A 21,546-nucleotide genomic window follows, 5' to 3' on the forward strand; every position below is an offset into this window, starting at 1 on the left:
GAAGAAGTTGTAGTGATGTCACCACACAGAGGGTGTATTAAAGGCACATTTCACTTAGGGAAGGATGCCCCCTCATGGATCCGTCCCGGGAGATGCATGGGACACACCGGCCTAGTCTCTCCCATCTTCTGTTTGGGTGTAAAGCCGTTCAGCCAGGTGTTATGAGACATAATAATGTTAAAATTAGACGTCAAATATTTCCCCACTGTTGGACAAATAAAGGCTTTCTTAATCTTAATGTTAAATTAGAATATAAAATGTCTTCGTCTATAATCATGAACAGAGGGAGGACGTTTAAAGCAGCTTTCGTACTTATATTGCTGAACCTATTTAATTAGCATAAAAGCTAAGCTGTCGTTTGGTAAATATTAGGGAAAAAATGTTTAAAAAGAGTCCTACTTATTTTGAGATCATTTATTATTTTTCATTGTTTGCCCACACGGGGGCGACATGGCCATGTCTGAGGCGGAAGCAGTTTTCTACCAGCTGACACTGTTTGTTTTGGTCCTCCTCCTAGCTACGCTTAGCTAGGTGCTCATCTGTTTGTGTTGCCGAGGGCGGTGTTTACTGACAGCTGAAGAACATGAAGAAGTTTTTTGATGACATTAAGAGAGACATAAAGTTTAAATCCGCAGGACCCGGAAAGAAACTAACAGAAGATACCAGGTAAATGACTTAACTTTTCTGGAGCTAGCAGAGCTAAGTGGACCTAGCCCTATTGCTAGCAGTGTAACGTTTGCAAAATCGAGTTAGCTAATAGCTGACTGCTGATGACTAACGAGTCTGCTTTGAGCGTATCGTTTGATTAAGCAGAACAGCGCTGGCTTGTTGGTTTCTGTATGTGTTTCATCGGATGCCTGAATCAGTTAGAAACTGGATTAAGTTATGTAATACTCAGCACGGCGGGAGGCGCCCACCGTGTTCAGTAACTTGGCTAACAGTTAATCCTTGAACAATCTTATTTAGCTAATGATCTGAGTATTCTGCAGTAACTTTTGCCCTACTCCACAGGAAATAGGCTGATGTGTATTCATTTGCGTTACCGTTGGGTATTAATTCGCTTTGCTATGTAACCAAAGAGTAATCAATCGTGTTTCTCTGATAATAACGCTGTAGTACCAAGCCTGAGGCGGTGCAGAGCAGCTCCAGAGCCAAAAATAACCGCCATGCCCCCAGTGAAGGAGCCCAGAGGGCCGGAGCTGCTGCCCTGGCCAGGATTGAACAGCATCCCCGGCCGAAGGTGCACACCTCCCAGGACGCCATCAGGAACCAGGGTGAGGTCTTTAGTCTGGATAGTGCCTCAATTCACACCTAACATCGCTGTTGCATAGCTGGGTAAATAGGACGCGCATGCCTTGAATAATGCTGCTGCACATGCACATGTGAGGCCTGTTTATTACCAGTCCATACTGTATTCATGCTAATGTATAAACTATTTGATGTGACGTTTCTGGCACATCAACAACCAGCAAAAACTATTAGAATCACCTCTAGAAATCCACTCAGACTCATCTGAAAGAGATCAATGTTGTTTAATATAAGTATTGGTAGGAAAACCTTTGTGTTTGGCATTGACTCAAAAAATATTCCTGCAGCTTTCACATAATGATTACTGCTGCTTTTATTGTCTTTGTTGTTGGTGATTTGTTGAGATGATTTTTAAGCTCTGGAGGGTAGACATGGCTGCTATACCCACATTATTTAAAAAGCTAAAAGATGTTATTGTTACAGTGCAGGCAAATGCGTAGTAATTGCATAATCTCCATTTCCTTGTAGTGAAAAGAGAACTGGAGGCAGAGGCAGCTGCATTGGCTGAAAATGATAAGGCAGCTACAGCAGAGGTACGTTACGGACGATTCAGTAGCTCCTTGACTGACACTTCTGTCAGCGTGTTTGGTTCACAGTATTTTGTCACACTGACACTTCCCTTTCCAGGGATCTGAACTTCCCGTGAAAAATCCCACTTGTCTCTCAGTGTCAGGTGTGTATTTCACCTGTCCACTGACTGGAGCCACGTTAACAAAGAGTGAACGGGAAGTGCACATCAAAGAAGCCATTTTAATGGTACGTCTGACTGTCTTTGCAGTGTGATATGAATTAGACGTTATGATCATCTATTTAACAGTGTTGGTAAAATACATGTTTTGTTTTTGCTGCCAGCGGTTTGAGGAGGATGCAGTCGAGGCCTCTGTCATGATGATGCACACTTTTAACAAAGATAAAGAGAAGGTGAAGGCTGCTGTGGACATTATAAGCAAGTAAGATGCCTGATGACTGATCATAATGTGGAACCATCCATGGAGTCTTACAGTTAAACATACATTCATTCACTTTTACATTTTTAACAGTTGATGACTCTTTATTCTCAAAAGGTATGTTGACAATATATGTAAGAACCCAACAGAGGAGAAATACAGGAAGATTAAACTCAGCAACAAGGTGTTCCAGGTCTGTGTAAATGAGTGCTGCTGGGAAACATTCAACACAAATAATTTATGAGTTATGAGTTGAATTTCTGCTTTTGCTCTGTCTTAGGAGAAAGTGCGCTCTGTGGAGGGCAGCAGAGAGTTCCTGCAGGCACTGGGATTCACAAGCATTATGCTTCCTGTAGAGGGCCAAGGTAGTCTAATCCTGATTGTTCTGATGCTTATCAGCAACATATTTCTGTACACTACACACACTTGTTTTCATGTTCACTTTTGCTCACCTTTATGGACATCAGAGGAGGAAGAGGAGTTCTTGGTGTTACTAGAGCAAAGCCCTGATTCCCTGGAGCTCATGAAGGAGAGGAGGGATCGTCTTCAGAGAGGAGAACCAGTCAGAGCTCAGCTGGACCGGCAGCCTCAGGCTTTCAGACCTTCTTCTAATGCCCAACGCTTCGAGCTGCCACCGGAGTTCTACAATCTGACAGCAGAAGAACTCAAGAAGGAGCAACAACAGAGGTACAGTACTGTAGTAGACTATTCTGTAAAGCAGTAGAGGTGTGCTGTCTCCAAACTAAGATGAAAGAAACTTTCTGAGCAGACATGTGATTAAAATATGCTAGGGAGGAAGTGAAAATACCAATGTGCTGAAAATATCAGTTCAGTTTAAAAAATGTTTTGCTATGTCATTTTTGTCATAATGAATCTGAGGTCATGAGTCCTGTGTGTGTTTCAGGAGTGATTTGGTAGAAAAGAATGCCATGCTGCGCACTAAAGCCATGAGGGAGAAGGAGGAGCAGCGGGAGAGAAGGAAATACAAATACACCCTGATCAGGATCAGACTGCCTGATGGAAACCTGCTACAAGGTGAGTCACAGGAGCCAGCAGAGACAAATATAAATGTGTTGATTTGAATTTGGCCCTGGTTGTGTACCCACTAAAGATAACTGGTGATCCACAGGGACCTTTTACGCCTGGGACCGGATGCCTGTGCTGTTCGGGTTTGTACGGGAGTTCCTGGTAGATGGCTGGCAGCCGTTTGAACTCATTGCTCCTGGAGGTCAAAAACTGCAGGAATCTGAAGAAGTTGCTCTTGCTGAGTGTAACTTGGTGAGTCTCATACGAAACCTGACAACAGCTACAATACAACCTCCTGCTGTCAGTGGAGCCAAAGCCTGACTTACCTGTCTCTTTTGTATTGTTGCCCTGATTTATTAAATCAGGGCATGATGGTAATGTGGACACTGTAGTGTGTTGATGTGTGTTGATCTGACACGCACATGTATTATCGTCAATAGCAAGAAAAAAAAATGCTTGATCCTGACAGTCTGTCCTCTCTTTAGGTGCCTGCCGCCCTGCTCACATTTGCCTGGGATGCGGCTGTGCAGGCTGACATCGCAGCTGCAGGTGGGAAAAGCCCCACTCTCCTTAAAGCAGAGCTGCTGGAAAACCTCCAGACCCTGAGCTGAAAAGATGTTCCCAGACATTTCCCTTCTACCTCCCTCTCTCCCTCGCACTACAGGGGTGAAATTGCCCCTTGACTAGTGAGACATATATTTTTACAAATTCTAACTTAAGCCAGTAGCAGTGATAGAATGGGGGGCAACTTCACCTTAATGTGAGCATTTGTTTTGCTGAGCATAATTCTTTGCTCTTCATGTGGGCATAACACCGCCCTGCATCCTGGCTCAGCTGAACATTGGTTTGAAGCAGACGTAAAGGCAAAGCAAGGAACGTGTGTGTTTGTGTTTGGTTGCATCCTGAATGTACATGCTGTGTAGTAAAACACACTGTGGCAGCAGTCGACCAGTCAGGTATACTTTATATGGCACCTTGTTTGAACTGTGTCGTCACTTCCTCCCATTTTCAAAGCTTACAAGAAAAGCAAGTAGTGAATAAGAGTAAAGACATACCGAGTATCTCAGCAGCTACTGCAGGCTGCTGGCTGTCAGTGCACTGGCTTTACTGAAGACTCGAATAACTAACTAGGTTTCGTTTGTGTGAAGTTAACTCAGTGTGAAGTCCGTTAATTGATGGTTGATTTTATGTGATACTACTCTGGCTCCATGACTGTAAACATAAGCTTCTGTTGCCCGTACTGCCCTCTGCTCTGCAGTGGCCTTGCACTCCTTCTTGGTGTTGTATAGCAGACTGACTTCTTTGGTTGCTTCAATATGAGCACAAGCCCAAATCATACATCATAAATCCGTCTTTTTTTTTTCAATCATAATACTCAGAGGACGGAAATGGAGACAGGTAACTTTAAATACAGATGTAGGCCTTGTTAAAAGAGTGTTAGCCATGTGCATTGAACTTCCATTCTTGATGGATCTAAGCACTTTGAAGGATTATGTACCGTAAGTGTAAAGATACACATTGTATTGTTCACAGTGCAGTAGTGCACGTCCTGCTTGCTCAGGCATGCAGATAAGTTGTTTAAATTGATAGCATGGACTTCTTTTCTATTGATAATTGTAGTTTTAATTCCACTTTATGTTGTCTAGTTGTTTGTATGTTAAAAAGGGTTTCCATTTCAAACATGGTATGAAAAACACCTACCAGACCAAAGTGAATCCAACAGCAGCTCAAACTTGTGGAATGAAGTTTTGGATTTACTACAATATTACCTTATATGAACTGTTTTAAACCATCCTCTCCCTCATGTATGTCACCACTTATTTTGATGTCATTTTGCTGTATACCAGGTAAATCTGTAAAAGCCAACTATAGTAGTTGTCGACAACAGCCTACCTCTCATCATTCACACAAATACATCCCAAGGAAATACAAGTAGATGCCATACATTATGTCAACAATAAACAGAAACCAGCCCAAACTAGAAGTGGATATTTAAAGAATATTTTGCACTGGCAAAATAAGTCATTAGTGACATTACCACACTCTGCTGCCTGTCCTCCCACAAGTATTACATTCTCAGCATTGTAATCTTATACAACTAGTGAGCAGTTGTGATCTGTCTGTTATGTTCCAAGTCATGTTCTGTTGCTCTTTAAACTGCCTGTAATAAAGAAAGCTTGCACTGCAACTTTTGTCTAATAAACAGAATAGAGGTTATACAACATAGCTTCTTGAAAAGCTCATTTGTTCAGGTATTGGGCATTTAAACATGTAGTAAATGCCTTAATAAAATGTTTCAAAACCTTTAACGACTGCAGTAATGGCAGGTTTAATAAACCTTTAATGTACATGTTTAGCAGCTATCTGCTACCTACTCTTGAGTTTACTGGTGCCCAACCTTGTGTGACTCACATAATATGCAGTGTTGTGTTTACTACTGGAGAAAAATGATGCGGACTCTATTCACACATTCTGCAGTATTAGGATGTGTGCAGCAATCCTAAATAAACGATAGATCATACCTGAGGTGTCAGAACAGCAAAGAATGGTGAGGAATGAACAAGTTATAAAAGTGCAGTACTTTTATTCTTGTTTAATGAATTTATCCTGTTCAAGTATTCTTGAAAAATACAGAAAATACATATTTATAAAACATTGTGACATTGAGACTGTACAAGAACAGATCTAACGACTACTTGAGTGAGTTGTCAGAATTGGAAATCGCAGAATAAATGCACCCTTTGAAATCACAGAAAGAAAATACAGATGAACTTTGAGCCTCACACTTCCCACATCTAATTTATGGTGTAAATTATATACAATTAGACCATAAGAAATTCAATAAGGTGAATTTAATGTTGCAGAAACCGTAATGCCATTCTTGATGTCTTGGATGCTTCTCATGAAAATTGTTCATTTTTGTTCTGCTCTTCCTCTCTCCATTCAACCCAATCTGCAGTAGCTCAAGCAGTGCCAGAGACACTCACCTTCCTCTTCAAAGAGGTCTACATGCCTGACTGTGACTTCAACAACAAGATCAGACAAAGGTGATAAATATTACACAGCCATTAATAATCGAGTCATTCTTATTTTTACCAGCATGATGGCTACCAACTCCTTTGGGAAGACAGGAGATAAGCCACAATACTGGGTAGAGGCCACCTTGATCAGAATGTGGGGTTTTATCCTGCATGACTCGATTCTGTTCTGTAGTAGAGTTCATAACCAGAAGGGGAAATATTAACCAAGGCAATGGGGCTTGGTAAAGGAAGATGGCATGTCGTATCTTCAGACAGTGGCGAGTGATGAAGACGAGCTGGCCATGGGGAGAGCAGCTGTGTCAGAGGGAGTGACCTCCATTAAACAGTCTTCTTCGCTGGAGTTCTCTCTGACTGTGCCTAAAAAGTCAACAAGGTAATGTAATGTATTATTTCCATTTTTCACGTATCACAGACACTACAGTGGACAACTATTCAAACTGTAATGTGAGGGTGGTCACATATTGTACAGCTGCTTATCAGCCACTGCCACACAACAATCGAGCCTCAACTGTGTGTTAAGTTCTATCAAAAGAGTAGCACAGGAGATTGTCCAATCAGATGCATTCTCACTACTGCAAATGTTCTATTCTTGGTATAACATGTTGGACAAGAACTCAGTGTAGTTACTTTTGAGGCATAGCCACAACATAACCAGAAAAATGGAAAGCAAAAACAAGCAAGGGGTATTACAATGCAACATCATCAATATTCCAGCTCACTGCGAGTTCTCTACTCACACACAAACTCAGTTATCACAAACACTCTTTGCTAGGCACTCTCATTTATATGCTTTCATTTGAGGGAAGTGAACAATGTGCAGAGGAATCTACAGAAAGAAATTTTTGTACATTATTATTCCTACTTCAGGCACAGACCTGGCAGTAAAAAATTTAAGAAAAAGTAAATCCTGACTTTAGTTTTCATAATTTCAGCATAGGAGTTACCTTGCCTGCTCTGCAGCTGCATGTTTAAAAGCTTCGCTTAATCTTTACATAAACAATTGCATCAATAAATCTGTCGTTTCCCTGGTCTAAAACTACAATGATGTAAAACTGTTCCGACACTGTAAAGATTAAAAGCTGAGAAAGGAGTAACTCACAGTTCTGTGTGGGGATAATGACACAGTCTTCCTCATCATCCTCAGTATCAGCCTGAAAACCATCAGCCTCCATGGGTTCCATCTGTAAAAAAGTCAAATTAAATGTTTTCACAAGGGTTGATATAAAATATGATATCAGATCAAAATGTCAGCCAGACCTTTACCTGTTTGGGATTAGGGCATTTCTTCATGAACTGCGTGATTGACATGCTGCCTGTGCTCTTCCGCTTGTTGGACGATGAAGGTGTGGTCGAAGAAGTCTGGGGTGTAGTGGGGGTGTTTCCCTGAGAGCCTGTGGCTACCTGGGGTTCTTCACGGGACTCTTCTCGAGCTCCTGTGGTGAGGTAGGTCCACTGGCAGGGCACTGGAAGAGCCTCCTGGCCAAAACGGGACAGGGCCTCTGTGTGCACATACCAGCAACAGCGCCTGTAGGTGGAGCGCTTCTCATAAACAGCATTGTTCTTTATGAGCCGCTTCAGCTGCATTCTGAACAAAGAAACACCACAGATAGACAGACAGTACTAATTAGACAAGGTATTGACTTTATGTGGCTACTGTACAGGTTTTAAAAAAAAATAATGCGTTACCTGGTGGGAATGTTTTCTGCTGGGCTCTGAGGACTGGACAAATCACAAGGTGACGAGGAGGAAGTTTGCCGACGACAAAACTCCTGAAACTCGTTAATGATCACTTTGCTGCTGTTGACATTGCCATGCAACAAAGGCAGGAGCTGACCAAGTACTGCCAGAAAAAAGGAAAGTTCTGGTTTATAATTTAATGCTGATAAATGAACAGGTAAAGAAACAATTGCAGGTTTGCTAAACATATATTGCACACTTACATTGTGCTTCCCTGTGAGACTTCTTGGACAGCTCCTCTGGACTGGGACTGGTGTCCGCCTTGGGTAAAGGTTCAACAAGACACATAGCATATGCCTGAAAAGCTTCCAAACCAAGGCCTTCTTCTTCGAAAATGCAGCCCTTCACCACTGGCTCCAGGACCTTTATCCTCTTCTTAGTGGACATCAGCTCATCCCACTCCCTTGCTTTCAGTTTCTGACGCAGTTTTTGTTTTTCCAGGTCTCCACCTTCCTGTAAGATGACATGTATGTTAACAGTGGGGGGAAAAAGTACATGGAAACTTAAGCTAATAATTTAAAAGAAATGAATCCAAACAAAATCTTGTCTGTCCGCTGAAAAAGAGTCAATTTAAGGGATGAACAACATGTACAGCAGCTCCCTTCATACCTCCTCCTCTAGTGCTCCCTCATCATCTGAAAGGTAGCCATGAGGAACAAAGAAGCCATCATCATCATCATCGTCATCTTCACCTCCTTCCTCCTCATCTTCCTGAAAGTGATCAACAAATAAATATTCTTGTTGATGCTATACAGTAGAACATAAAATGCTACAGTGTCCGGACAGCCATGTGTAAAACTCACCCCTTCACTATGAGACAGGGACTCTCCTGGTTCCTCTTCCTCCCATTCTTCATCACTGTCGACCTCATAGTCAAGTACATCCTGTGGTGGCAGAACACAGATGTTAGCATCACAGTGACATAAATACATGTTATGGATGAAGTGACAATATTGAATTGAAGTACAAAATGAGTTTATTAAACAAGGGGATCACCACAAAGGTGGGACATGATCAGATGTCAATGCCTTGCACAATAATTTTACCTTATCCTGACTGAGGGGGCAGCGAGCTGAGATGTGTGAGCTCTTTTTACTCCAGGTGCCCCAGTATGCTGGACGGTAGTTCTCGTGAAACTGCAACAGCTTCATAGGTCCATAACGTTTGCGGTCTGGTACCCCATCTGGTTTCGGTCCTTCAACTGCTATACAATCCCTGGAAAAATAGAACAGTAATCTATAAACATATAGGATCAATAACCAAAAAAATCATGTCCTTCAAATCTGTACATGTAATATGCCAGATTTATCACAATTAACAAAGCCTGTTTAACGCTGAAAAAAGAAAACGAACATCTGCAATGGGAAAGGATACAATGGACAATATTAACTCTGGCAATGAATATAGAGCTTCCCAGATAGATTCCATTCTCACCCGAGTGAGTCTGTCTGCCTGGGTTTGGTGGGCCCTGACCGTCTTGGTTTTTGCCCAATCCAGTCTTTTAGTCCACTCAGATTTTCAGCAGGGTTCAACAAACACCGATCCAGTTCCTCGAGAACAGAGTCCTCACACTGGACCCGGCACAGCGGTGCCAGTGACATGTTCTCTTTTATCTCAAAAGGAGCAAACTTCCCACATGCAGCTGCAAGAGTCTGAAAAAACAAAGGGACAAAACACGCAGCAGTTTATATTATTGTCATGGTGTCTGAGTTAAAAATGAAAAAAAAAAAAGATTCAGATGCAAATTCAGCAGTTATCATAGGAACGGTTTCTGGCTTCTATGCATTAACACAGTGCTCTAAAAACCAATGTAGTTCCAAATAAAACTAACCTTTGGAGCCTGTTGGATCTTAGGTTTCTGCAGAAACCGTGTAATTTCTGCCTTCTCTGCTTTAAGACGCTGTAAACAGAATGGTCAAAAGATTCAGTAAAGACGTCTGTATGATTATAGCATCAACCTAGCTCAGACTGACACTTTCATAATAACTTACATCTTTCTCTTCTTTCAAACGTTTCTCCTCTTCTTTCACTCGCTTCTCCTCCTCTTTCTTGCGTTTTTCTTCAAGCTTGGCCCTGAGGCAAATTTCATATATCAATATTTGTTTTTACATACGATTTAAGGCATCAAAAAAGCGATCTTAAATTACTCACTCTAGTTTTGACTTTCGCAGCTCCTCCTTAGCCTTTACCCTCTCTGCCTTTTCCTTCTCCTCCCTTTCTTTTTTCTCCCGTTTCTCTCGCTCATCTTTTTCCTTTTTCTCCCGCTTTTCCCTTTCTCGGTCTTCCTTTAGTTTTCGAGCCTCTTCTTTCTTCTTCTGTTTTGCAGCTTTTGCCTCTTCCTTCTGTCGCTCCTTTTCCTCACGCAGACGAAGTCTCTCCTCCTGTTCTTGCAAACTCTACAATAGTAAAGTTAATTTAGTTTTTCTATTAACCAATAAAGCAGGTTTTCTTAATATGATACAACAAAAGAGGTTTTGTTTTAAAAACTCACAAAGAACATTTTAAACAGAAATCAACTGCTTTTGGTATTGCACACATCAGAAGTCTCACCTTTAATGAGCGCCTTTTGACCCTTTTCTCGTCTGCTGATAAATTGGGAGTGGTCTTTGGCTCCTAAAAAGAGAAAAAGTTATAGTTTAAAGGTGGACAATTTTTGATTGATATGTTTCTATTATTTTACATGAAAATAGTACACATCCGAAAGCAGCATCAACCAAAAGCAGTCTATGAGTGCAGTACATACCGTTGGCGTCGTAGTAGGTGTAGGATCGTCGCCCTTGGACTTCTCTGGTGAGCTTTCAGACATGGAGCTGACTGATGATGCTGACTGCATGGACCTGTTCCCCAAACTAGAAATATTTCCTGATTCATTCTGTTCCTCTGGTTCACTGCCAGAATCCTGTGTTGTGTCAAGTAACGATTCATTTGCCGTCTGATCTTTTTCCTCCGCCACTTCATCAGCCTCTACAGAGTCTAAACTCTTTTTTGTAGGTGTATCATCAATGTTGATTGGTTTTTCAGTTGAAGCAGGTTTGCCCTTGTGTTGATGTTTGTCTTTTGTTTGACTGCGAGGAATGGCAGAAGGAGATGAAAGAAGGTGCCTAACAGGAGATGATGAGTGGTCCTCAGTCAGATCTACAACCATGTTTTCATCTGCAGGTGTAGAGGGTTTTCGGCTCAGGAAGCCATCAAGTGGCCCGCGACCATTAACCAAAGGAGGCCCTCTGTGCACAGAGAGCGGAGAAGACTCATCGTCATTCTGCTTGTCTGAGTCCCCGGGTTCAGGGCAGGCATGGGCACAGGGACGCTTAGGCAGATGGTTGTCCTTTGGTTCCGGGTTCAGACGCTTGAATGGGAGACGAGCTACAGGCAAGGAAAATACTTATAATTAGAGGTGGTATTTAAACATGACATCGGGTGTCTTATTTTCTTGGGTCTTTGCCCAAATTCTTGAGAATAAAAGTTTATTGTTAATTTACCTTGGATGAGTTTCTTGTTGGCATTGTTATTTGACTTGCAAGCCATACCTGAAAACAAAACATACATAAGCACACCATACAGTATAACACAGTTCTTTAAATGGTTCAGACTGAATTACTGTTGTAATATCAGGTAGTTCTTCAGTAGCAAACACAAAGACCACTTAAAATGACAAGATTATGTTGAAATGTATTACAAAACGTTTATACTGCATATAAAACTGGGCTTGCAGCAACATTTGTTTAACACTATTATTATAGCCACATGAGAGTGTAGCTACTGTGCTGTGAACCTGCAATATTAACCTACCTGAATGAGAAAATAGATTAGTATAAACGAGCCAGACGCTGTATTTTGACCTGCAGTAAATGTCACAGTGCAGTGCCACATTCTTGTGCTCACGTTATTGTATTACAGCGTATGTGATGGTTGCGTTTGGTTATCTCTCCCGCCAACCTGTGTACCAGCCGGTGTTTAATGCCTGGTAGAGTCTGCGGGACCAGCACCTTAGGACTGTCAGGCAAAGGATGCCTGTCCGGCTACGATACTAAAAACTATACGGTGAATGGATGTAACACGGTGCAACTACAACCATACGACTTGGGTGTGTGCATAAATGACGATTACTGAGCAGTTTTAGGGCTTCAACCTTTAAACGAGCTCTTATGTTTGGTGCTAACGTTAAGCATCTCACAGGAGCTAACACTGCTAGCTTGTCTGCTAATCCAACAGAAGTGGCTAGCAACTTTGCTGGGCACTTCAGCCAAAGGCTATGAGCTAGCACAGCTACATAGCACGACCCATGACCCATATCACCGAAGTTAAAATGTCTTTTGACTGTGAAGTATAATTATGATAGTTTACATACCGGCAGACTGTAGCCAAATTCAGTTGTTCTTCTACCGTATTACCCGAATTTGCGGTGGCTCATAACACTAAAGTAGCAAGTTAGCTGTGACCAGAAGGCTTTAATAAACCTAGTCTTGGACAAATGACTACATTAAGACACTCTAACCTTTGTCTGTCACAATGACGATAGTTAATGTTAATCAATACTCGATAGAACAACGATAATCATAAATACACTGCATTGCTGGATAATAGACACTAAGACATGCAACTTTTTGTGTTTGTCATCATTTTGTGGTCGCAAAACCAAGGAGACAGGGCTGTAACTATGATAGTAAACAGTGTATCAAGTTGTTAAAACCATTTGCAGACTTGGTGGACAAAGCATTACCTCTTCTGCGGGGAGTCGATGCTGCCAAATGTCCGTCCACAGATGGGTTTTCGGCCGCCAACATCCCAACCACTAACCCGGGGCTTCTCTGTTTTACGGTATCCTTCGGCACAACTTTGAAACACTTCTGCAGAAGGCGGCACGGTTCACTTTAACACCCACGAATGTTGCCGAACACAACCCAATTTAGTTTTGCTATTAAAACAAAAAATACCTCTTTATTTCAAATAAACCATAGCGTAAACTCTTTCCGCATCTCCAACATGCTCCCCCGGTTTACCCCGCTGCCTGCCTCGCGCTCCTCAGTCGGAATTGGCGGGAGTATGTTACTTCCATCAGTAGCCTTCTCTGATTGGCCGGAGCCAAATCGCCGGGCTGCCGGGTGGACGTTCGATTTGTTCAACTGTGTTGCTCGTTTAGCCTTTCTTTCATGTCCTAAACTCTTATAAAACATTATCAGTGGGGGTTTTAGATTTTAATCATATGTAGGCATTCTTCTTGTTGGGCAGGGAGTCGGTGGTATCCAATAATATGATAGTATAAAGCTGTTATATTATTTTATACACATACTACCCACTCCGGAGGGTGCACCCTATGCTGTCACCTAAAGGATGTGACGTGATTTCAGAGGACACGCCTTCTGGTAATGTTTCAGGCTCTGTGATTGGCCGAAGAGTTTGACTTTTAGAAGTCTGGGTTGCCATGTTGTGTGTAATCAAAGTAGCGTTTACGTCTCGGATCAAATGAAAGAATGAAATGAGGATCATTTCCTATTAATGAACACTGTGTGTTTAGTAAATAATTGCGAGGGTAACTGCAGCACAGTGTGAAGTATTCAGTCAATAGATGTATATTTTACTATTTTTAGGGCTTCTGAAAGACACACATGTTTTGTCACTCGTCTTCCACCCGCAGTTTCGTTGGTGTCGATGAGAAAGTCGCCGAATATCTGCTCTACGATTATAAAGGCCTGTCCTAAACTGCTTATAGATAGGGGACTGGGTGGGAACTTTAGGTGGGGACCACAGAAAGGGGGTATCATGTTGGAGTCACGCTTTTCCGTTTACCGCCCAAATGTGTTGGGAGTTGTAGTTCTTTAAACCACTGAACGTGTCGAGTGCTGCCCGTATATGAAACACTGTAAATCGATTGGAACTACAAGTGCTACACGGTGCTGCGCAGTCGCAGTACGTTTGATTGGGGTCGAGAAGGCGCATCCTGAATGAATTCCGGACCCCTGCAGCTGTCGACGGAAACGTGAAGAGATAAACACTATTTCGGTAAGTATCTTCATCACGCTGTACGTGAATTTGTTAGCCGTGTGTGTGTTTTTAGCTCCTGTTAGGTGGCAGCCGGTCAGTCAAACGAAGCAACAACGTGAGATAAAGAGACTCTGAGCTCATCTCTGCTTCTGCTTGACTGCTGATCTGCCCAGCGGCTGCTTTAGCTGCTGTAAACTGCACAATACTGCACAATACTGCATAATACTGCATAGAAAGTAAACATTTAAGTTCACAAATCTGTAGTCAAAATGGAGTGGATGTAATTCATTTGTTTATAGTTTGAACAAAGTTACGTGTAGCAGTGAGAGTTACGCTAATTGCAGAAACATGCACAAATGAATTAGTAGTACACAGTTAACTATTCCTTAAAGTGACTGAATACGTGATTGTTGAGACAAACGATGAATATCACGTATGACAGTATTCCTAGAATGGTATAAAAATGAGTGTTAACTAGTGATTTATTTCTATTATTCAGGAAAGAAGTGGGATTTCAAAATGGCAGGTATGTCTTTTAAATCTGTTTTTTCCACATTCCTCTACTTTTTACTGACTAATTATCCTGCTGTAAAATACTTATTTTGCAGAGAGAAAAGTATGACTTTGCTTTCTGTTTCAGAACGGACGAATAATTTTCCTCCGTTGCCTCAGTTTCTTAAAATAAAGCCATGCTTTTATCAGAACATTGAAGAGGAAATTCCTGGTCCACACCAGCAGTTGGTGCGCAGGGTCTACATGCTTTGGATGAGTAAGTCTTCATATGTTTGTAATGCTATGCCCCTTTCTGAAGAAGCTAAAAGTGACTTCCTCTCTTTTCTTCCCCCTTCCACTCCCCCCCTCCTTTCCTCTGGCTGCAGTGTATTCAGGCACGCTGTGTGTGAATGTGATCTCGTGTATTGCTTGGTGGGCGGGAGGTGGAAATGCCACAAACTTTGGCTTCTCCCTGCTCTGGCTCATCATCTTCAGCCCCTGCAGTTACACCTGCTGGTTTAGACCGCTCTACAAAGCTTTCAGGTTAGTCACCAATTGGTAAATCTCAGCCACTTATGAACGACTGTGCTTTATTTAACATGTGTCCAAGGGGTATCTGCACACAGGTTATAGTATAACATACATACATGCTAAATCTCAGGGTTAGAAGTAGGAATGTTCTGTGACACTTGACACAGTCTGTAAAACAGTTCCTGACTCAAATCAACCTCAGCACAAGGCCACATTTTAGAATTCTTTATATTTCTGCCTAAATATGATCCAGAATATCAGCTGATTTCCACACAACTCCTAAAGTACACCAAGACTACCCAATCAAACAAACAAAACAGATATTGTATACTTCATTTATTTATTCATAAATCATTCATCTTTCACATCACCATACATATCTGTGAGTGGCACGTTTGCTTCCAGTATCTGGTCTGCGACTGGTTTCTCAATACAGAACAGCTTGAATTCTGTTGGTGGAACCTTTGTGACCCTCTGGACATGTCTTGATTTGACAGCAGTCCTCCATTTTCACACAGTCTGACAGAGTGTGAATTTGTGGTGTGCAAACACTTTTAGAGGTGGTTGTGTAATATTTTCCAGCTTAATAAGCAGAAACAACTCTTTTTCTGAGGTTCTCAGAAATCCGCTTTGATCGTGCCATGATGCACTTCTCCAGCCAGGTGTTGTGAAGATCTGACATTGATAGATCACTGTTGACTAAGCAAAACATGGCACTCACTGACACGTCCCACTAATTTAAAATTAACCTCTGAATAAATGGAATTGAATTTGGCCTTTAGATTAGCTGTTGATCTCAAAGGCAATTTTGGCACTTGGATATAACATTTAAGTCATTTGTCAGAATAATTTTCTCAGGCTTTGTGTGAAAATCAGTAGTTGTTTTGGGTTATTATCAAGCGCCAACCTCCAAAAGCCAGTAATTTCCCATAGACTCCCATGTTAAAATGGCCAATTTCACAGCAGAAAAGAACATGTTTACAGCCTGGTACAAAAAAACTACTCTGGTCTCATGATAGGTTCTCTTCTAGTGTCAATTGTACAGGGGGTGAATTTTTTTACAACTCACTCGTTTCAATGGTATTCGGACTTAAAATTACGCATAATTATGGGCGTTGCCGCTTGAGCGACAGACAGTTGACGTATCACAGTGTGAGTTTCCTGCTTTCACGATCGCCCGCCCCCCTAAACCCCGCTCGTGCTCCCCCTCTTTGTCCATATTTGGAGTTTTGGTGGACGTGACGCTGCCAACATGGCGGCAGTCATCGCGTCCCGGAACCTCCCACCGAGCCTCAAAACGGCTCCTCAGAAACAAACGGGTGACGTCACGGAAGCTCTGTCCATAGTTTTTACTGTCAATGGTTATTATGCAGAAACTCTGAAAGGTTCACAACTTTTCAAGCATCACCATACTGCTCATAACTGCTGGTTCCAAATCCAAACAATTTGTGGACGTATTGACTGGTTCAACACATCCACAAATTGTTTGTTCTTTGAGGAATCACATTGGCCAAAATACTTATTTTTTGTGAATGGAGACATGTAAAAGTGGTTTTGTGAAAGATCACAATGTAAAGTTTAGTTTCAATTTATTAAATCAACAGAAGTTTACTCACCTGAAAGGTTTAGGTCCAACACTTCTGCTTGAAGGTGCATTATACAGAGTCACAGGACAGGAACTGTATGGAGATGTCGGTCTTATAAAAAGCACTTGCCTGCAAAGATGACGATCAAGCAAAGTTGAGACCACCACCACCTGAAAGGTCACAATGAACTACTCACACACCTCAGTTTACTTCTACAGGAAGACAGATCTGGGTTGTGTTGGCATATCAGTGATTATGCAAACCAACTCAAAAAGAACACAACACTTTGTGTGTGCTGTGTAGTTTCCTTACTCTTTATATAGGAAGAGAAATACTTCTGAATACAATATCTCAGGCTCATGGGTTCAAGGACGAATTCATTACATTTTGTTGCTCAAAAGTCTGTGCACTCTAAGATTCTGGAAATGTCTTACATCTGACACCAAGATACTATATGTCTGTGAGTTTTGATGTATGTACATTTATGTAATCCGACTACAGTGACAGAAAAAATTTGGCGACCCCTTCAGCATGTGGGTTAAACAGGTTAAAATTTGACTGAGTGTGGTCTGATCTTCATCCAAGTTACAGTTCCAAAAACATTTAAACCACTTTAACAGCAACACACAGCTCCTTCTGTTCTGACACTCCACTTTCTGGAAAGACTGGATGGCTGTTTACCTATCAGCTGGGATGTACCGCAAAGGCTTCTGTGTCCTGTTTACTTTATTAATGGCATCTTACTTGATCCTCACCCTCTGCTACTCTATGTCCTTGGCAGAGGCAGAGAAATTGGACCTCAGTGCCATGATCTGTCGCCATTACGTGAATTTACCTTATTTTGCATTTTGAATTTGACAGTTAATGGATCGACAACAGTGACACAAAGCTCCAGAAGCTCTTGGGCTTTTTATTTATTTATTTACATTTATTGGGCGATCATCTTCCTGCTCTCTCAGATTTACCCAGTAATTGACCAGTATTTGTTTCCCGCGTTGTTGACATAATGGCACAAGTGCCATCCAAGTACCTGTCTGTACATGAATGGCATGCACACGATGTTTTTAGTGCTCCCATGCCCCAGCCTTTAACAGCTCATACTTAAGCATAGGGTTTAGGATTATAATTGTGATGCTAAACCATATGCTACACTGTTGTAATCTCTTCTAATTTAATTAGAGCTTTGTAAATGTGAATGAAGGACTCTGCTCCCCAGTCTACCCCTACCACACCTCCTATCACCCACTATTTTACACTTTTCATTAACATATAACATGGCCTTTTATGTTAATCTACCTTCAAAGTAGAATAAAAATGTCTGGTCTTGGTCAATATTATTATAACTTATATAACTTAAGTTATTTTCATATGTCTACGAATTTCTACACATTTCTTCCGCTTTTCAAAGGTGCCACACATTTATCCTTAATTCCTGACATGATATTGGTAATATTGAGGGGATTTCTTTTCTAACTCCACACCCTACTTTTATCTAGTTAGATGCATCAGTCTTTTGTTTAGCATTTCATACGTTTGCATATTTCTTATTAGTTACTGGTACTTGTTTTCCAGTTGTTAGCACAGGATAACTCCAGTCTTCTTTCTTTTTTCTTTTTCTCTTTTTTTTTTTTTTTTTTTTTTTTTTTTTTACCTCTACCAATATTTCTAATCATTCCTCACACTGCTTCTGCTGGAGCTGAGATTTATCTTCCAGTTCAGCACCACAGTGTGATCTCCTTCAAAAGAGCTGTTTTGCATTAGACAACCTAATAATCTGGCTAAAGTGGAGCCTACTGTGAGGACACAAAAGTACACCTGTACAATGTTCCCACCAGCACTGGGTTAAATAGTTAAAGACATAATAGATTATAATTGTCTCTTTATTTATCTAAAATAAAATAAAAAAATACTTAAGAAGAATTTCCTGTGCAGAAAACCAGGTTATTCCAAAGGGCTCACATACACTTTGCTACTGTAAACACAGGTCTCTACACTCACTATGACATTTGTTGACTTATAATTAGACTGATTACTAGCTAATGCGTGTTGTTGTTGATTGATATATATGTGTTTCTAGTTTGTCTTTTTAGAGCAAAAATGGCAACTGCATTCTGGGTTTCTTCATCTCTTTCACAGGGCTGATAGCTCCTTCAACTTCATGGCCTTCTTCTTCATCTTCTTCCTTCAGTGTGTCTTGACCCTCATCCAGGCTTTAGGCATCTCTGGTTGGGGAACATGGTGAGTTGAATCAAACCAGCTCTGAACACTGTGCATGTGTTGTGAGTTTCTGAGGGTCTGTGTTCACATGGACATGAGGATATGTGTAATAATAAAACTCCTACACAATGAGAGCCATTTTTGTGCATCCTTTCTGGCTACAAGATCTGGCCGGGAAGAATATCTGATTGCATCAAATAATCTTGTGAGAGTGTTTGATTTAAATGATGCCGGAGGCAAATGGATATAAACTGTATCTATATACAGCCACAATGCTGGCATTGCAGGTATTGCAGTTCAATTCTTATTGTAGTCTTGCTGAGTTGCCAATCAGTGTCTCCAGTCAGCATTGCTGTATTGTTATCTTCTCATGTCTTAATTTAGGGGGGTGACATGTCACACTGTTGCTTTCAGTGAATTTACATAGAGGTGCTTTTGAATGCACGTAGAGTTGATGCTGCATCTGCATTCTCACTGCTTAATGGCCCATTAGTAACTGTGTTACATTTGTATTGAACTCACTGCTGAGCGCATACACTCTGATGACTAACCCATACTACTCCATCTCACCTTCACCAACACATCAAAGCGGCTGGATTGCAACAGTGATGTTTTTCAGCCAGAATGTGGGCTCCGCTGTAGTGATGCTTATCACAACTCTGCTCTTCACTGTGGTGACTGTTTTAATGGCACTGGTTCTCCTTAAGGTGAGTGAATACATGTAAATATATCTGCACTTGTTGTTAACCTCCACAGAAAGGTTTAAAAAAAAAGTCTCAAATACAACAACATACAACATCTTTTCATGTCGTAGGTGCACAGACTGTACCGTGGGGGTGGTGGTAGCATGGAGCGTGCTCAGGAGGAGTGGAGCACTGGGTTGTGGAAGAGCGCACCGGTGAGAGAAGCAGGGTTCAATGCTGTTGCTCAAACACCCCAGGGCCCGAGTTTGCCACAGTACCCCGCTGCTGTGCCAAGTTACCCTGACAACAGTCACTGGTGATGACCAAGTATCGCCTCTAGATGGAGACAGATCATTTATGCGGTGCTCAAGGAAGCGCTTCACTACATCATTCTCCCCTCACATGATAAGTTGTAAAGGGGTACTTTTTTAACGAGAGGACAGGATAGCTATAAAAAAAAAATCATCAGAGAGTTTTGTTGCAAATCTCTACATAAAGGTTATCTTCTACACATGTCATTCCATTTCAACGTTCTTTACATTAGCTTTTTACAAAAATGAAATGTGTTTCAAATTTTCAATTGGCCGCCAAAAAAAGAGAACGTTTCAGGACAGCAGTGTTTGAAGAATGTGTGCCTTATGGACCTTTGATATCATTCTTTTGTGTATTGCCCGAGCTGCATGTTGTAGTATGCTGAAGAACAGGGTTTTCTTTATACATTTGCAAAAAGAGAGTCTGGAAAGTGCATGATTTACAGTGGAATTCTTTGTCTGTGTATTGTGGCAGGACTTCAGTTTATTTTTGATACGCTGTGCTCGATGTTTCCACGCTTGCCTGTGATGTCTTAAAATGCGCCTTAACTGCTGCGTGCAGGTTTTGCATGTAAAAAATATCTAGCTTGACTTTCGCCTTAACAATTGCTGCTTTTTTTGGTAATACTGGACTTATGCTTCAGTGAAGCAACTCCTGTGTGATATCTCACTGAGCACTGGTGTGCCAGAATACCTGCCTCTTCATTATTTTGATAATGGGGGAAAAGTCACACCCAGAGTAGATTATGTTGTATTCTGCCTCGGTATTTTAGTTTCTGTTGTTACGAAATCACACTGTTTGCTTTTGGTGGTCACCCCCCCTACTGTGAAATCACCTTATCAGCTTTTGTCAATGTTCCAGTCACTTTCCCCCAGATAGACCTTTGTGTTCAGTAACTACAGTGTGCCTGCATGCAGCCTATCGTGGGATTTGGACTCTTATTCCAAATGTACTGACCTCTTTATCAAATAGGAATGCAGGCTGATTGAAATCCTGCATGTACATTCACTAACACATTTTTTTAAAATGCATTCAGATATTTTGTCATTAGAGTATATTCTGGAAAGAAATGTATAATTTTAAAAAATGGATTTGGTTTGAGCTGCTTTCGTTTCAGTCACAGCCTCTATCTACAGAGAAAAAGGTGCCTCATTGAATGACAATTCTAAAGTGTCCTTCATGGCCAACTGCCAAATTAAGTATTTGGATTTTTTTTGGTTATTTGATAAGTGACTGAATTAAAACAGATGTTGAATTAACATTTAAATATTACAACATTTCAATAAATAATCCTATTCACAGAATGGTGTATGTCCTCACTGCAGATAAGAACTTTCAGTGGAAATATTTGCACTTCATGGGCTCTTGTAGCATTAAACAAACACTTTTAAAACACACTTTAAGGTTGAGCCATAACAAGTTGACCAGGGTTACCAATTTTGGACCAGTGACCACCACTGATCATGAAAGTGCATCTCTAAAGCCCGCTTTTGCTAAGCCTTTTTTTTAAGGACTTTAAAGACTTCATCTCCCTCCGCCTCAGTGTAAAGCTCTTTTCACCCAGGCAGAGGCTGCTGCTGTCATATTGATTTATTCAGAAATGTTGAAAGAAACTGAGTGTGGGTTATAAAAAAACAAGCTTATGAGCATCATAGCCCTCCTGACAGCTGAAAGTAAAAGAAGA

General features: G+C 41.3%; 3 protein-coding genes across 3 annotated transcripts; 2 read left to right on the forward strand and 1 right to left on the reverse strand.

The window, feature by feature from the left end:
* Positions 1 to 479: 479 nt before the first annotated feature.
* On the forward strand, positions 480 to 5,469 carry LOC114435141 (UBX domain-containing protein 6-like). Its single transcript, XM_028404718.1, has 11 exons — positions 480 to 666; positions 1,117 to 1,274; positions 1,777 to 1,841; positions 1,936 to 2,064; positions 2,161 to 2,258; positions 2,373 to 2,448; positions 2,536 to 2,620; positions 2,723 to 2,942; positions 3,160 to 3,290; positions 3,385 to 3,533; positions 3,767 to 5,469. Exons 1-11 carry the CDS (start codon positions 584 to 586, stop codon positions 3,890 to 3,892), a joined length of 1,320 nt encoding a protein of 439 aa, XP_028260519.1. The 5' UTR covers positions 480 to 583; the 3' UTR covers positions 3,893 to 5,469.
* Positions 5,470 to 5,944: 475 nt separating this feature from the next.
* Positions 5,945 to 13,248, reverse strand: LOC114434457 (chromatin assembly factor 1 subunit A-like). Its single transcript, XM_028403720.1, has 16 exons — positions 12,780 to 13,248; positions 11,539 to 11,586; positions 10,803 to 11,422; positions 10,610 to 10,672; positions 10,211 to 10,455; positions 10,051 to 10,132; positions 9,891 to 9,959; positions 9,494 to 9,711; positions 9,106 to 9,274; positions 8,863 to 8,943; positions 8,669 to 8,770; positions 8,263 to 8,512; positions 8,009 to 8,162; positions 7,586 to 7,907; positions 7,422 to 7,503; positions 5,945 to 6,679 (listed from the first exon to the last, which is right to left on the reverse strand). Exons 1-16 carry the CDS (start codon positions 12,841 to 12,843, stop codon positions 6,570 to 6,572), a joined length of 2,679 nt encoding a protein of 892 aa, XP_028259521.1. The 5' UTR covers positions 12,844 to 13,248; the 3' UTR covers positions 5,945 to 6,569.
* Positions 13,249 to 13,934: 686 nt separating this feature from the next.
* Positions 13,935 to 21,163, forward strand: LOC114435161 (secretory carrier-associated membrane protein 4-like). Its single transcript, XM_028404767.1, has 7 exons — positions 13,935 to 14,059; positions 14,541 to 14,567; positions 14,682 to 14,810; positions 14,920 to 15,076; positions 18,787 to 18,888; positions 19,457 to 19,574; positions 19,682 to 21,163. Exons 2-7 carry the CDS (start codon positions 14,561 to 14,563, stop codon positions 19,868 to 19,870), a joined length of 702 nt encoding a protein of 233 aa, XP_028260568.1. The 5' UTR covers positions 13,935 to 14,059; positions 14,541 to 14,560; the 3' UTR covers positions 19,871 to 21,163.
* The last annotated feature ends 383 nt before the right edge of the window (positions 21,164 to 21,546 follow it).

The sequence above is a fragment of the Parambassis ranga genome, chromosome 4 (genome assembly GCF_900634625.1).
Source record: "Parambassis ranga chromosome 4, fParRan2.1, whole genome shotgun sequence".
NCBI lineage: Eukaryota > Metazoa > Chordata > Actinopteri > Ambassidae > Parambassis > Parambassis ranga.

Coding starts and splice junctions, on each gene's coding strand:
- LOC114435141 (XM_028404718.1), top strand. CDS start 584: ATGAAGAAGTTTTTTGATGACATTAAGAGAGACATAAAGTTTAAATCC. Junction 2,259..2,372: donor GCTGTGGACATTATAAGCAA/GTAAGATGCCTG, acceptor TATTCTCAAAAG/GTATGTTGACAATATATGTA. Junction 2,943..3,159: donor AAGAAGGAGCAACAACAGAG/GTACAGTACTGT, acceptor TGTGTGTTTCAG/GAGTGATTTGGTAGAAAAGA.
- LOC114434457 (XM_028403720.1), bottom strand. CDS start 12,843: ATGTTGGCGGCCGAAAACCCATCTGTGGACGGACATTTGGCAGCATCG. Junction 10,456..10,609: donor TCAAAAGGCGCTCATTAAAG/GTGAGACTTCTG, acceptor TTACTATTGTAG/AGTTTGCAAGAACAGGAGGA. Junction 9,960..10,050: donor GTTTGAAAGAAGAGAAAGAT/GTAAGTTATTAT, acceptor TTCTGTTTACAG/CGTCTTAAAGCAGAGAAGGC.
- LOC114435161 (XM_028404767.1), top strand. Junction 15,077..18,786: donor CCGCTCTACAAAGCTTTCAG/GTTAGTCACCAA, acceptor TCTCTTTCACAG/GGCTGATAGCTCCTTCAACT. Junction 19,575..19,681: donor TGGCACTGGTTCTCCTTAAG/GTGAGTGAATAC, acceptor TTCATGTCGTAG/GTGCACAGACTGTACCGTGG.